Here is a 16,906-nt window from a genome sequence, read left to right as displayed (position 1 = left end):
CTTGATTCTTGGAAGGAGAACATTCAGATTACAGTGGCATTAGTTCTCTAGAATGTGATAGATGTGCTGCTTTTGCTAGTATAGGCTCTCCGTTTTATGTGAGTTGGGAGAAATGTTGTAATACTTTAATGTTACAAGAAACAGTGTGAGGTTTCCTAAAATTGTCTTGCAGACTAATATGAATGTTCATAAAGTCTTTGATCTCCTTGGGTAAGTTGCTGACCAAATGCAGAGTATCTGAGGATAAATTGCATTTTTATAAGCTAAATTCCTCTTGTGTTTTCACATTATAGTTCATGATACTGAAATACTAACACCAATATATGATTTAAAGAAATTAAATCCTTTGTATCACACAGTTCCCTTACTGGCTGGACGCTCACCAGGCTGTGTGCTCTTTAAGGCTCCTGAGCGTGAACAGAGTCCAGACAGCCTCTGGCTGGGGTCTCTCACTCTCGGCATGGAGATCCTATGTCTAGCATTCCCTGCTCAGACCCGGCAGTTCAGTTGCTTAATTCCTGGGACCAGTGTTGACCCCTCAGCCTTTCTATTGTTTAAGCACATCCTTTCCCATAATTCCAGCTGTGTGGGTACTCTGGGCTTACAGTGTAGCATTCAGGGGCATGCAATAATGATGGCAGATGGACAGACTTACTTCATGCAGGATTCTAAACATCATTACTCTTAACTTAGCATGAGAGAGATCTAACCGAAATAATAAGTACACCTATATACATTTCTCTGCCTTGGTTTTCTCATCACTCTGGAGAAATGTTTTGGGGCTTGGATAGAGTCCTCTGGGATCCTTCTCATGCAGCTTTTCTTCAGAATCATGGAGCCTCTCTTGGTTGGGTTGATTTCTCTGACCTCAGCTGGTCCTGCAGTTAAACAGGACACCCTTAGTATGAAAGCATGCCCCTCTCTCCTGTCTAAGCCGCCTTGTGTGACTGAGTTCCTTGAAAAGGAGGACTTGTGTCACCTTAGAGACTAACACATTTATTTGAGCATAAGCTTTCGTGAGCTACAGCTCACTTCATCAGATCCTGCTACTCTGAAACCTGAGTTCCTTGAGTTTATATGTCCCCACCTGGTTTTTCTTCTGCTGCTGAAGATTTTCCACTCCCTCCCTGAAGAGAAATTGGAGGGACTAGTTTCTTCCAATTTCAGTCACCTAGCTGTCTCAAGATTTTGCCCCCTGAATAGGTGGCCATTAAGGTGTAACAACTGACTGTTGTCCCTGGTCTGGCAGAGATGTGCTGCACGCAGTGTCAGAAAATGGGGGATTGCACGTCCACGTCGAGATTTTCTGTGATAACACAATTTTGTAACTTCATAACATCCACCATAATTAATAAATTGAACATAGATTTTCCCCAACTAGTCACATTTAGACTAAAAATCAGCCCACATGGACCGTTTACATGTTTAATTCAATGAATTACATGGATTTCTCAACAAATCCCTCTTTAAAACAACTAAAAGTGGTTTTTACCATCTTTTACTTTCAACAGCTCCTGATCCCCACTGCTCAGATAACACCAATGTGCTGATGCTTTCCCTTTGTTTATTCACTTTATATCAGTGAGAGAAAATTGATGCCTCAAAAGCCATTTCTGATGGCAATATCACAGACAGTATAAAAAACTGTGTAATATCACAAGTTGAACTATACAACTTGCTAACAAGGTATTACATTGACTTCAATACCCCTCAGTTGCTGTTTTGATGAGAGATGGGATCCTGCCTAATGTGTTGACTATTAAAAGAACTGCGGGGTATGAGTTAAGGTTCTTGCCTGTTGTGGGCTTTCATATATGTCCTGTCACCAGCAGGCTTGGAAATAGGGACCAAGATTTACCTATAATTAAAGGACTTCCTGATTCCAATGTCACTGCACAAGTAAATGTAATAAAAATCTGGCTTGTAATTTAAAAAAAGAAATTGGAAATTTTTAAAGGGTCTGATTACAAAAATAGATGTAAAAGCCTTAAATGTGGTTGTTAAACTGTTATGTCTCTGTAAACTTGACAAGACAAGATTTTCAATTTATAGAACTAAGCACAAAGGTATGCCTGGGCGCTTATTACTCTAACAGGTTAATTGTACCCCCATTTTTCCTGATAACCTATTTTATTGCAGCTTATGCTCATTCAGGTATCAGCTGCCAAGAATTAGCTCCTCCCCAGTAAGAATGTGGTATTCACATGCAACTGAGGGTTAACTGTCTGACAGATTCCACAGTGACCTTTGTAATAGCTATTGAGGACGAAATCATGTCATTTCATAGGAGCACGGTAAACAAAACCTCTCATTATCTGCTCCTTTGAAATATGATCTTGGACTGAACTGTCAATATTCCCCCTCCCCCCCCCCCCCAAATAAATTTAGTCTTGTATAATACATACAAAAATTGCTAATTCTTTGCATATTTTATTTGGAAACCCTTTTTAAAATACCCATTGAATTAACATAGCCTGAAATACACAACATTAATGGAGATTCTTCCTGACCTCTTCCACTTAAACAAAAACAGAATAGTTGTTCGTGTACAAGGTTTCTCAAAACATCGCCCCACCCCCAGACCATCCTTAAAATTATTTTGTCCTTTCTACCTTGGCCAGCTTGAGATAATTAATAGTCTTACTTTGTGTTCTGAATATGTTCAAAATAAAGATTAAATTTTTGATGACTAAAATGGTTTCTCCACACTGGTAGATAACATTGTGTGAGAAAATGTTAACATGTTTGTATATAAGGACTGTGTTTAACGTTGTCAGCCAGGAGCAGCAGACACAATATTAAATGCCAGTTTTTATCTACACTGAGTGCCAAGTTGTGTTTAATATTGTGGGTTTTTTAATAAAATATTTTCCAGTGCAAAGGAGCCCAAGAGGAGTAAATTCAAGTTGAAGATCTTGTACTGGCTCAGATTCAGGATATCTCTGGAATCTTCCGATATTTAGATTTCCTCAGTGACTAAATCTCTGCTGGAAAGGGAGCTTCTGGATTAGCGTCTGTTAGATGCAACAAACCCTTTTTCAGGTTCAACATTACCCACCTTTTTAAAGGTTTAAATAAGCAGGCTGAAATATAATGTTGAAGAAAGTTACTTTTTTGCTTTAAACTTTTCCCCTAAAATTTAAAAAAAAAAAAAAAAAGTAAGGTTAATTAGCCATGGTACTCTTTATGTTTCCGTTACTGTAACTTAATTACTGACAAATCATTTAGTGTCAATTAGCTTGTCTTAGCTTTTTAAAGATCTTTCTGGGAAGCAAAACTCTCAAATTTTAGTTTGACACTTCAAATTGATACTGTCATAAATCAAAATAAGAGATGTTTAATGTAACACTTGCATATTATGAACAATTTGTGTTCAATCAGAATTTTTCTATATCCTAGCTTAATTTAAACTATGGGGAAGAGGGAGAGAGGTACATCGAACTGCAGGCAAGAATCAAGTAACATGGTGGTATTTGATCAAATGTATGTAGAGTTTTAAAATGTTTACTTTTAATATCCAAAGCAGAAAAAGTAAAATTATCTAAGGACTCCCTTTCCACTTACCTTTTTCTATTGCAGCTAATACTTTTCAAGTAAATTTTATATACATTCACATTATGGCTTAATATGAAGAACTCAGTGTTTGAAATGAAACTAGAACTGTTTGAAACGTCTCCTTATAAAAAAGGACAAACTGAAATACTTAGTGCACCATATACATCCATTATGAGAACAGTTGACCAAGTGTCTGGTTTATAAAGGGGTTTTGGTGACTTACATTTGGATGGTTCACTTCATGGAATGGTATGACAAGACTCCTTATCATATGCACTCTTTATATATGGAAATCAAAAGGAGAATGTATCCTCTTTACTGAACTTGTTCTGTTTAAAGGGACTACAGAACTAACGTTTCGTAGGCATGATATTAGTGAAGTCCTTTCATATGATAAAAGGGCTGCAAGTAATGGAGTATACTGGCCCTTGAAGTGGAGAGAGGGCCAGAAGACCATGTTCTAGGGGACTGGTATGAACAAGGAAATGGCCTTGTAGTGGAAGAGAGGAAAAGGTCCTGGGGAATTAGGAGTTGGAGTAGGGGAAACCCCAGGATGCCCAGGATCAGGAGCCTTGCAGTGTAGTGTGGGGCAGGACTAGCCTCTTTTCCAGCCACTGGAGAAGAGTTCTGTGGGAGAAGAGTTCTGTGGAAGAAGGCAGTATGCAGACTGCCTTCTCCCTCAGAACAGATGAAATACCGGCAAGAGAAGGAGGCTAGAGCCAGAAGGCTAAACTCCTGGGAGAGAAAGCTATGAAAAGCCACCCAGTGAAGAGCAGGCTGTGTCAGGGGAAGAACTCCATATGGAAGACCAAAGAGTCAAAAATAAGTGTGTACCTTATTGGTGTGACTGTTTTGGAACTGTTCGGAGGTATTAAACCAGCCTAAAGTGGAGGGCGGTAGGACTTACAGATGCCCCATAGCCTTTCTTATAAGGGGCCCTGAAGAGGGAGAACAGAGGGAGGCTGCTGCAAAGGGAACTGTGGGCATGAAGGACTGTACAGGAAGTGGGAGGCCTGTTATGCTGCAATTTTACTAATTGCTGAACAGGTGAACAAGAGATACATGTGCACATGTAACCCCTCCCCAAAACCATGCAGAGCTTTGAGCACTTTGTGTTCCCAGCTTCTGTAGCCCTCCTTCTCCAGTCTCCCGGATAACGAGCATAGCATTTAGAAATCCTAGCTTACATTTCTGCATGCTATGATAGCAGCTGGGCATCAGGAGAGATGTGATCTCTGGGAATGCATAGAGTTTCTCAGCACTCAATACTGCTACTGTTTTTGTTGTTGTTGTTTTGTTTTTTTGGGCGGGGTAGTAGGGAGGTTTTCTTCTTCATCTGCTTAGGTCAGGAGGTAAGCTCTTTGGGCAGTTACCAATATTTCCCTGCTGGTGACTCTGTAGCGCTGTGTGTGTGTGTGCGCACGCATAAACCTCAGTTTTTATAGGTCAGTATTCTTGTGGGGATATTTCCTTTTGGATTAGGTTTGAGGTATTAGTTTATATGCAAGTTAATGTATACATTGCCATTCTTTCATGGAATTACCATCAGATGACCATTTTCAACCAATAAATATGAGGTGCTCTGAGTCATGGGAACTGTTTTTAAAAGGGGTTGCTCACCTTATGAGAACAGAAATTTGGTTAATCTTTGTTTACTTAGTAAATCCTCACTTCTGATCTCATGAGAAGCCAGGCCATTGTTCTATAACAGAAAGTAAAGGCTATGGTCCTGAAGTAGCTGGGGCCACAACATATTTAAGAACAATATTTTAACAGAGAGGTTAATGATCTTTGAAGAAAAAAATCCCAATTTTTCACATACAGGGTGACATCTAAGTTTAAAAACGTTTCTCAAGGTTTTTGTCTCAAGAGTAAGCAAGACGTACTTAAAAGTTAGGAGCTAGAGAGCATGAGATAGCTGCAAGATGAGTTAGAGCAGGGCTCCCCAGTGTGGTGCCCATGGGTGCCTGGGCGCCCGCCGGGGCATTTTTGTGTGCCCACAGGACACCCTGCTGCCGAGAAACATTGCCATTTCCCGGCGGCATTTCGGCAGCGATGCTTCTTGCCGCTGCCGCATTTCGGTGGCAGGGTGTCTGGCACCCGCTACAGTCTTCTGGGAATAGCAATATTGGTTGCTATAAAGGTTGGGGACCACTGAGTTAGAGGAAGAAGTAATCTGAATCTTTCCTCATCCTACAATCCTTTCCTGTACTCGGGACCATCTCTAGGCTAGAGTAAGAGAATCCTCAGCTCAGCAGTTGGTGTAGGGTGGAGGGATTCATAGGTCCCATCTCTTTAGCCTCCCTGTCAGCAGCAGATTGTAGGCCAACCAGAAAGACCCTGACATGTCTTTTAGTCAGTTATCAGAGGAGGAGGAGAACTGACCACTCATGAGTGGGGTTAGAAACTGGTCCACTAGACTTTCTGCAGCACTTCATGCTCAATTAAGTTGCAGTTATCTATGGTTAGGATACTAGCCTGTGATTTAAGAGATCCAGGTTCAGTACCTGCTCTACCACAGACTTCTTGTGTGATCTTGGGCAATCACTTATTCTATGCCTTGGCTGCCCATCTGTGAAATGGGGACGGTCCTGCCATTAAATTGTTGAAAGATCTTCATAGTATGCAAGTGAGAACCCTTCCCTCCACTGTTGTCAACAAAGACTGCTGGTGGATGCCTCCAATGTAAGGCTGGCAGCCCTCAGAGGCAATAGTCAAACCTGAAGCCTCTGGACTTCACAGGAAGCCGGATTACATATAAATGTCCTAGATCTAAGGGCTGTTTGTAAGATTTGCACAGCATTCCTCCCAGTTCTGAGAGAATTAATCGTTGAGATTCACAGACTTTAAGGCCAGAAGGAACCATTGTGACAATCGAGACTGACCTCTTTAGTAAAACCGACTACAGGACTTCCCTATGTTGATTCCTGGTTCAAGTCCAATAGCTATGCTTGAACTAGAGCATTTATTTTAGAAAAAAATAATTAATTCTTGATTTAAAATTTGCCAGTGATGGAGAATTCATCACAACCCTTGGTTTGGTGTGGGTTTTTTTTTTTTTTTTATATCCAGTGATTGGTAAGCATTACAGCTTTTTTTTTAAGTGCCTTATTTCTAGATGGAATTTGTCTAGCTTCAACTTCCAGCAATTGGATCTTGTTATACCTTTGTCTGCTAAATTGAAGAGCCCATTGCTTTCATGCAGATCCTTAGAGACTGTCTGCAAGTCCCTTGTAACCTTCTTTTAGATAAGCTAAGTAGATTGAACTTCTTGAGCCTTTCACTGTAAGGCATGTTTTCCAATCCTCTGAACATACTTGTGGCCAGGGTGGATTTGATTTAAATCATGATTTAAATCACTAGTCAGGAAGACTCCATTTAATCATGGATTGCTACATAAAAGTGCATTCTTGTTGGTTGTTATAACCTTAATACATATTCTTCACAACTCAGAGATAGATGTAGGTTTCATTTTTAAAAGGTACACACTCTACATTTTTAAAGTGATTTATTTTGAAACTTTTCCGATTAGTTTTACAGCTATATCAGAAAATGAATGATTGGTTATTTCATTTACCAAAGGTAACTGAATCAGATATTTATGAAGTCATTAGGAGGTGAACTATTTCCAATTCAGCAGGTTAATCATAAATATTTGGAGGATTTTCTTGCAGTGCTGTATTAGGAGGAAAACCTCACCAGGCAGACATTTATTTTTTTATTTAACTAAAACAACAACATTATGTATTCTGGATTTTTTTCTTCACAGCAAACATATAGTATTTTAACAAAACAAGCATATGAATTTTGAATTTATTTAAACATTCAAGTTTTTTAAAATCAGGTTTGTTTTGTTAAAATTGTTTAACTAAAATAGTTAAATTAAATGTATTTTTTAAAAAAAATTAAATTGACTATGTCAACCAGGTCAACACGAGAAACTTAAAATATTGGCTTCTGCAGCTAACACAATAGTCTTCACCTTCATTTTCCTGTTTGTTCATATTCTGGAAAAGAAAAACAAGCATTCCTGCTTTCTCAGGTCCCAAACAATTTCTCAATTTGGAATGAATTAGTCCAAAGGAAGAAAATATTCTTTCTACACTGACATAAGAAGCTACTGCTGTTAAAAGTGAGCTTATCACTTCAACAGTCTCTGAATCCAAGTGCTTAAGTGTCTTCCCCCAGTTCACTGGTGTGACTGTCTTTAAAACATCATCAGCAAATATATATTTCTTGAACGGTTCACCCTTAGCTCTGAAGTTTATTATAGTTGGCATTATGGAGGGATGGTTGCTGGTTGTCCATGTCCTAGCCAGCTCCTCTTCTTTAGCAGTTAAGGTTTGCCCCTGGTACCGAGTACTGAGAATATTTGCAAGAAAATGAGCCTGAGGTAGTGCTGCTCCCATTCTTTTTTTTTAATGCTTGTAATTTAACTCTGTCATTGCATATTTATCTTTTTTAAGATCTCACTCAGTTTCTTCCAAATTTCAACAGCGTCAGCAGTAAAACAGCTATTTCCCTGCATTTTGTTCAAGGCTACAGAAATAGGCTTCAGGGTACTCGGCATGTGTTCAGCATTTCTGTTTCGCCCAATGCTGAGAACTTTGGCTGTGACAGTGCCATCTATTTTTTTCATGATTTTGTTCACAAACTGTCATCAGATTAGGCCAGTTCTTTATATAGTGCTCAAAACTGTCCACTACTGAGTTCCATCACACGTCTTGTGGGAGAGTTAGCCTGGTTCCTCCCACTTTTTTCAGAGCAGCTGCTGCAAAGTGGTTGTTACGGAAGTATTTTGCAATTTCAACAACATTAGCATTTATTTCTGGAACACTGAAGTCTTTGGTTAGGAGATGTATCAAACGAGCACTGCAACCATATATTATTAGCTTGGGACTCTCTTCTAAATAATTTCTTCTCATCTTCGATACATTTACAGCATTGTCTGTGACCAAGCTGCGTACTAGACATTTGAATTTTTTTTCAGTTTGTTATAGCTTTTACTGCTGCTACTTGTAAGTATTCTGCTGTGTCTGCATTTCCTGATGTATCAACTGTTTCTGTAAGGAAGACATTCACTTTTTCTGTTGTCACACAAGCACATACAACAGGATCATTGTGGACATTGCTCCACCCATCAAGGTTCAAGTTAACAATTTTACCCTCAAGGCCTTTTGTGCACTTCTCAATTTCTCTTTCATATAATTTACTCAGCAATTTTCCTGTGACATCTGCTCTGTTGGGTGGACAGTATCCTGGTCTTAATGACTGAACCATCTTAATGAAGAGTGGCTTCTCAATCAACTGGAAAGGGGAGTTTGTTGCATAAACAAACCGGGCAACTTTTTCATCAACGACCTCTTTTTGTAACCTGCTGGTTCTTATCACAAACTTATCTGTGGTTGTTTCTGGAGGATGGAGATTTTATTTTTCTTTTTGCTACAGGTGATATACTGTGGCTATGTGACATACATGATGTGACAAATTCTGAAACTATCCACCTTCAAGATCACCATCATTTTCTATAGTCTTCAGAATCCTGTATATTGAGGATGGATTCTCCTAAACAAAATAAGTCAATGCCGTTATTTAATTATTATTACCATACTGCTCATTTAGTATTACTCATTGCATTCACTGACACTCAGTACTACTTTAAAGGTGAAATTGTAAAGGAAGATCTGCCTATTTCAGCTACTTTTTTTAATCACAACTACATCTAAAATGATAGTACCATATAATAACAACTATATTTTTTGCTCAAACATGAGAATTCAAGAATAGTCCAGAAGGAAGACAGGCAGTCCTTAAGAAAGAGGTATGAAATAAGTTTACCAACCTGAAGATCCTGCATGTTCAGACATGTTCCTTTCATCATCTTCAGTGCAGCTTCCTCCTGAGAAGGAACACTTCTCATGATGTTGTTTCATTAGGGCACCCAGGCCTTGCATTTCTTTGTTGCACTGTTTGTATTTTGCACACATGCCTGTCTTACCCAGAGGTAGAGAAACTTAATTAAAATATTCCCAAACTGGGTCTCTCTTACGGCCTGCTGCCATTATAGGTTTCCCTTCTAGTGAGAGAATGGTATGGTAGATCTCAAATCAATGAAGGCTTCACTCAGAAAGACCTCAAGACTTCTGGGATATTCTGCTCAGACAGTTTCACTTTTTTGTTTCTACTGCCTATCCCTCCCTTCTCACATTTATCCTCCAGACTTCTTGTCCAGATCTATTCTGCCCCCAACAATCTCCTATTCATGGAACTTTTTGAAGCTTTGCACTTCTAGAGAGAGATAAGGGATTGACTTTATGTACACAAATTTGCAGAGGGACAATTGGGTTGAGGTTTGTTATTTCTCACCTCTCTCTATATTATATATTTAAAAACATTTTTGATGTTAATGAGCATGTTACCTCTGGAGACACAAATCCACAGTTTGAGAACTGCAAAACTAAGTATCTCTGATGGTATCTTCTAGACCGAGCACTGAGTCCCATTGGATAGATAGAAAGATTAACCTAAACAATCTATATGGAAGCCCCTGGAACTCGATAAGATTGGGTCCCTAATCCATGAACTGTTGGAACTCATTTACAAAACTTTTCTTAAACATAACATGAATATGTTGTCTCATACTATAGAATTAAAATTTATAATCCCTATTCCATGATGAGATATTTTGAACTATAATGTATCTTAATTAAAACTCTCTTTAGATAGGTTTTTTCCTCAAAAAGCATTTTTATCAAAAAAATCTGATTTAAGTAAAAATCCAATTTTTTTTAAATCATTAATTTTTATCTACTGTTTGTGGCTCAACTCTGAACCTTCTCAAATATACCCACATCCTTCTTGACGTGTGGACACAATTCTGATAGCAGTTAAATCCATGCGAAATAGAGGCATTGTAACCTTCCTACTTGAGATTCCCTGTTTATATGTCTAAAGATTGCATTAGTCATTCTGGCCACAGCATTGCACTGGGACCTCATGTTCACCATCTGCTGATTGTCCACCATCACCCCTTCTGCAGTCCCATTCTTGCTCATCCCCAAATCTTATTCATAGTCCCTGCTTCCCAGGATACAGTTCTCCATCCTACCTGTGTGACTTACATTCTTTGTTCCTAAATGTATGACCTTACATTTGGCCATATTGAAATACATATTGGATGCAGGCAAACAGCTTACCAAAAAATCTATATTGCTCTGTATTGATGACTTGTCCATTATTTACCATTCCCCCAGACTTTGTTAATTTTGTTTTTGCAAAGTCAGTGCTATCCATGTTAAAAAAGCATAGGGCCAAAAAACAATCCCTGGGGGACCCTACTAGAAACTCATCCACTTGACTATTTCCCCTTTTTAATTATATTTTTAGATGTATCAGTTAGCCAGTTTAAGTTCATTTAACTTGTGCCTTGTTTTTTCATTCCAGTTTTTTAATCAAGACATCATGCAATACCAAGTCAAAAGCCCTACAGAAGTCCAAGTATGTACAGCACAATCCGTCTTCAGAGTCCCTTCAAAGCCCAGGTGCTGCTATGGGGGGAGAGAGCTGGGGGGTCCTCTCTCCCCACCATAGCCCCTGAGCACCCTCCTGCACCCCCAGCCGGAGCTCTCACCGCCTTCACCCAACCCACTGACCCAGCCCTGAGCCCCTCATCCCCAGCCCCACCCCAGAGCCCGCACCCCGACTCTCTGCCCCAGCCCTGAGCTCCTCATCCCAGGGCCCATACCCCCAGCTGGAGCCCTCACACCCCTGTACCCCAACCCTCTGCCCCAACCCTGAGCTCTCTCCCACACTCCGAATCCCTCGGCCCCACCCCTGCCACATGAATTTTATGTGCACCAATATGGAGGTGATGTGTCACACACCACTTCCATATTGGTGGACATATCAAAATTCATTCCGCACATGTGTGTGAAAAATTAGAGGGAACACTGGTGCTAACAATAAAAAATAACTGAATTTTTTCTGTTTGAAATGTAGATTCTTTACCAGAACATTCAGTAGACAGGTTAAGGGATTTCTAGGAAGCCAGTATTTTGTCATGAAATGAAATTCTTTAATTTCCTCCAGAAACTAATTCCTGGACATGTCCACCACAGGTGTAAGTTGTTCCACTTTCCCCACACCTCTCCAACAGAGTTCCTCCGTAGTAGCAAAAAATATGTTGGAACTGAACTGGAGTCAAATGCCATCAATACAGTAATTTATAAAAATATTAACAGTTAAATTAAATACTCTCTCTCCGACATAGAAACCCATTCATCTGATCAACTTTTGTCCAAATCCCTCTCCCATCTTTTCATTTGGATGTCTTCTAATTAACATCTTTTTCAGTCAAAATGGTATATATCTTAAAAATTAAACCTCTTGTTTCAGCTTGCTCTTGGGTCAACTCCTCAAATGTGGTTAAAGGTCTAAATAGAGCCACCTCATTCCCAGATTTCGCAATAAAAGTTTGACTTGTAAATACTGAAAATATGGGATCTTTATATTATATAGATTATTACCAATTGTTTGGTATGACTTCAGATCAGGACCCAGGAATAACTGCCCAAATTGTCATCTCAGCTCTTACCCTCAACAGATTGTCATTTTGATATTGCTTAGGGATACAGACCTGATTATTAATGGAAATAGCTAAGGGAGAGGGCCTTGCTAACAGGAATTCAGAAAATTTGTCCAAAGCTGCTAATGTGGTGTGGATGAATGGATGATTTTATTTTTGGTGTCATAAGTTTCTTTTTCGCCCAACAATTACTATGAGTACCTATATTTGGTGGCTCCAGTCTTGTTTGAGTTTTACCCAGTATTTGGATGTTCTGTTAACCCAGTATATTACATCTTTTAATTGTGACACATAATAAGCCAAATTAGGGAAAGCCAGTCCACTCACTCTGTAGGCTTATAAAGAGCTTTTAAACAACCCCTTTGTCTTTTATATTCCATATGAATTTTAATAGTGGATCATGCCATCTTTCTGATGTCATGTCAAGGACACTAATAGGAATGCACTGAAACAAAAATAACTTGGAGGACACTCAACTTTACTGAGGCTACCCTATATAGTTCAGAATTTACAGTCCTGAATTGTATGGAAAAAGTTAGCAAATGTTTAAGATCTGTTTGATGCCAATTACTAAATCTTCCTTTTTTGTTTCTAATCAGAAGGATGGTTGATTTATCTTGTTTCTCTTACCTCTTTGGCTAAAAGCCTAACAGCTTTATTGCCCTTTTCATAATAATTTCTTTTATGAAAAAAAATTTATTATGAAAACATTTAAGTGTTTAATGTGTTGCAAACAGCCTGAGAAATCTTCCGTCTTATTTCAGTTATTTCCTTAACTCTCCAGTAGATTTGTCTACCTTCCAAAACAAAGATTTTAACCAAATGCTCTTCTTCAAAAGCTCTTATCTTTTTTGGGTGTGATATTTTATTTGTAAGGATCCCCCTCATCACCACCTTTCCAGCATCTCTGAGAACACTTATTGATCCCTTCGCTATCGTGGTGTTCTGTATATTTCTGAAAAAGCTTCTTCTGGCTCTTAAATTCTGAGAAAGTCATACACACAAACACTATTCAAATGCCAGACCCTTTGTTTTTCTACTGAATCCCAGTCTCGTAATCTAATATATGTAGGGGCATAAATCCCAGACTAGCTTTTTTTGACCCAATTAGCCAAAGTCCTAGAAACAAAAATCGTATTAATCTTGGGATAAGATCCGTGAGTAGCAGAATAATACGTATAGTCCCTGACATCTGGATTCATTTCCCACCAGACATCCACTGGTTCCTCATTTTCTAAGTGATGCAACAGATTTGCACTTGCTCTTTCCAAATGTTCTCTCTGAACATTTGAGCAATGGAAAGTGGGATTAAGCACTTTATTAAAATCCCCCTGGAGAATAATGACCCATTTTCAAGTTTCCTAAATCCCCCACCCCCCCAAATTTTTTTTTAAAAAGAAGCTTGCCCTTGATTTGGAACATATGCATTGCCTAAGGTGAGAAGTTTACCTTTCAAGGACCTGTTAGTTAAAATATGTCTGCCTTCTATATATATAAATTATGCTGAAATAATAAAAGGAAAGTGTTTAGCAAAGACGTCCAAGTGCATGCCCTCGAAACCGGATGGGAAGTGGGAGGACCAGGTATCAAGTTCATACCCAAAGATTTTTGGGTGACTGGGGTAAGATGGGGCTCATGAGAACTTCCCCTACACATCAGTCCTATAGCTTCTAAAGAGAGAGGGACAAACAGCCAGAGAAAAGGGAGAAGGTATATCAATATCAGCTCAATATGGAGAGATTGCACCAGCAAAACCCTAATCTGAGAGATGGAGCCAGATACTGTACCGTGTCCTCCTGCCCAACCGTGTTCAATTCTCATCCCATTTCAGAAGCATTTAGAAACACATCTGCTTGATCCCCTTCCCTGAAGCAAGGAAATAATTGGGAGTCTGTGCCATCTCCTGGGAAAGGTATATGAGGTCCAAATTATTTCCTTGCTTTATGGAAGGGGATGATGTGATGTGATTCCATATACTTTTGAAATAGGATGTGAATTGAACAAGGTGGGGCAGGAGGACATAAATTTGGCCCAGCCACCCCTCTGTCACTGTTCTGAGTGGTGATTGTAACCTGACATGCAAGAAACTGAAGGATGATTATATGAGGTGGTATTTATATCTTTCAGAACAACATATATATCACACAAGTCTTGCACATCCTTAACTATCAAATACTGCATCAAGAGGTGATATGGCTACATGACCAGGTACAAGACTCTTGTAGTTGTGTTCCATGACGTTCGATGAACAAGTTATTTTGGCAAATAACCTTTTTTCCTTTGGGGTGGGAAAGCTTATGCATCTGATACAGTAGCTTGAATTAGAACTGACAGAGTAAATCTTTACTATTCAAGTTGATGTGAAAAAGACTAACTTGGCAACTCTGCTTAATCAGTTTCAGTCTTCCTTCCATTAGTAACTTCTTAAATTCACACAGTAGGGGAGAAAATAGCTGAAGTGGTGGTGTCAAGTGAGGTCTCAAACTAGCACAAACATTAATTAGTATTTCCTTTTATTTCAAAGGGTTGTAAGTGAGGTTTGCAGCATGAACTTCTAAAATTAAAATTTTCTGTTTGAAATTTTTTTTGTACTGTTACAAGTGGCCCCTAAAATTTCTATAAGATTTTTTTTTAAAAAAATCTTTAATTTTGTACACAGTCATCTGTATTGATGATTTTAATATTTTTACAGATGATACATGACCTTTCTCAGACCCTGCATAGGATATGTACTAGTAAAGGTAGCAGGTAAATTGAAACTGAAGAGAACAGGAAGGAGTGTACAGACAAAAGGGTGGGGAGGTGGGTGTTAGTATGTTTGGTTGTTGCTCTCTGGCTTGTACAAAAGGCCCTTCCAAACATCAACTAGGGAGCAAGAAAATCTGTTAAATCCTATTTGAAATATGTAAAATATATCCGGATTTACAATTAAGTTCTTATATCAGAAAACTGAATATAAATCAGTCAGTTTAAAAAAACCTTCAGATCGTCAGTGTTCCTTTCAGCTATATGGGTGTTGACAGGTTCACAAAATTACGGCATAATGTAAAATAGTTACAAAACACTAGAAAGTCACAAGTGTACTTTGTTCTTCCGAACAGTGTTTTATAAATCTTTACCTTTTGTAATACTCATTTGTGTGCTCTTGATGACTGACAAAGATTTAGCCTCCATTTTGTTTTCCTCTGTACCCTCAGCTCTAAAAATGGAATGCATTTTAATTTGATTAGGTTTTTGTGAACACTCTGAGTGAAATCCTAGCCCTATTGAAGTCAATGGCAAAACTCCCATTGACTTCAATAGAGCCAGGTTTTCTCCCTCGGTGACAGGGAATCAACCAATGTGGCCAAAGCTCTATAAGAATATCACCACATCATTTATTCAGTGCCTTTATTGTACATAACTCTCAAAAGGGAGCAACATTTTCCTTTGGGTGTTCTTTGCATTTCAAATTCAGTAACAGTATATAAAGATAACCGCAGCTCTCATTTTATCCTTAAGATAAACATAGTGACTGAGTATATTTGACTCTGCAAGTAATTATATCACCACCCCTTAAAGAATATAAAGATAGGAAATTTTCTAAAGTGGTAGAAACTTTTGCAGCGTAAGCTTGGACTAAATCATATTATTTAAAATTTTCAATGCAAGAGATATCGATTTACTTGGTTTTATTTGGAAAAAGTGTATTGAGCAGATTAAAACTGCAAGACAGTTTGTGTAAGAAATGGGCACAATATTGCATTGAGGAAGCTGAATGCAAATAGACTTGTTAACATTATTTTAGATTAACTGAGTCACAGGGATGTGTTTCAATATGGTAAACATTTGTAGCGTGAACAGGACCTAACCAGTGCCTTTGTAACTACCAGTAATCTCCACAGGGTTTTTTGCTTGGTTTTGTGGACACGGTTCAGTTCTATCCTCAACTTCTAACTATTTGTTCACTGATTTAGTGATGGTTATAGTGTAGGTGAGCGCTGTAATTACCAGAGTTTATTTTCAGTACTTCATCTATTAAGTGTCTTTCAAAATCTGGCAAGGTCCATCTCCAGAAGAAAAGATTACAGCCTCCTGCCAACTGTATTTTAGGAGAAAGCCATAGCTTCTGCTGCTACCTAGAGTGGTTAATTTGTGTAACACAATGTGGGCAAACTGCTTAACTTAGGCAGATGATAAAAGTTCTGCCAGTTTATCCAGGTTTTTACCTCAGTGTGCTGCTGTTTCCCTCCAGGTTGAACATTAGGTAGCCAATTCTCATCCAGCTGCCAATCTGGTAGACAGTAGAAGAGAGTTGATCATCCATATTGAGGGTGCTCTCTCTGGTTAACAGTATCAAAGAAAATTGCTTATTTATTACTTGTTAATTTAAAATATTGCATTATTTGTAGCTAAAATGCAAACATAGTGCTGGTTTTCCTCTGGAGTAAAAAACTTACTTTTCCTTTGGAAAAAAAGTCTTATAACATTGATCAGAATTTTTATTTTCCACAGATTTATTTAGGCGTAACATTTGTATTACCATGGTGTCTGGGAGTCCTAATTGTGTACCGGGATGCCATTCTGCTAGAGGCTGTCATTCTAATTAAGTTCTACATTAAACTACTAAAAATGTCAACAGGTTAACAGTGAGACTTGTGTACTTCACAAAGAAGTGTTTAAAATTTTACTTGAATTCCCTATGGTGATGGTCAGTTTTTTATGCAGCTATTTTGTAAATTCATTAATGGAGGCTAGATGGCAGTAAAAGAACACTTTCTATTGCTA

At 38.5% G+C, this 16,906-nt stretch overlaps 1 protein-coding gene across 5 annotated transcripts in view; it reads left to right on the top strand.

Moving 5' to 3' along the window:
- CCSER2 (coiled-coil serine rich protein 2) overlaps positions 1-16,906 on the top strand; it is a 137,798-nt gene that overhangs the window by 25,200 nt on the left and 95,692 nt on the right. Inside the window, exons 5-6 of one of the 5 annotated variants that reach the window (XM_073353361.1) lie at positions 10,999-11,052; positions 14,267-14,347. The exons of the other annotated variants lie outside the window; for them this stretch is intronic. Of the exons in view, the coding sequence (XP_073209462.1) occupies positions 10,999-11,052; positions 14,267-14,347 (135 nt within the window). The remainder of the gene's footprint in view (positions 1-10,998; positions 11,053-14,266; positions 14,348-16,906) is intronic. 5 annotated transcript variants of the gene reach the window in all.

The sequence above is a fragment of the Lepidochelys kempii genome, chromosome 7 (genome assembly GCF_965140265.1).
Source record: "Lepidochelys kempii isolate rLepKem1 chromosome 7, rLepKem1.hap2, whole genome shotgun sequence".
Lineage (NCBI taxonomy): Eukaryota > Metazoa > Chordata > Testudines > Cheloniidae > Lepidochelys > Lepidochelys kempii.
Note: the sequence above shows the minus strand (reverse complement) of the source record. Positions and strands in the feature narration are given on the sequence as shown.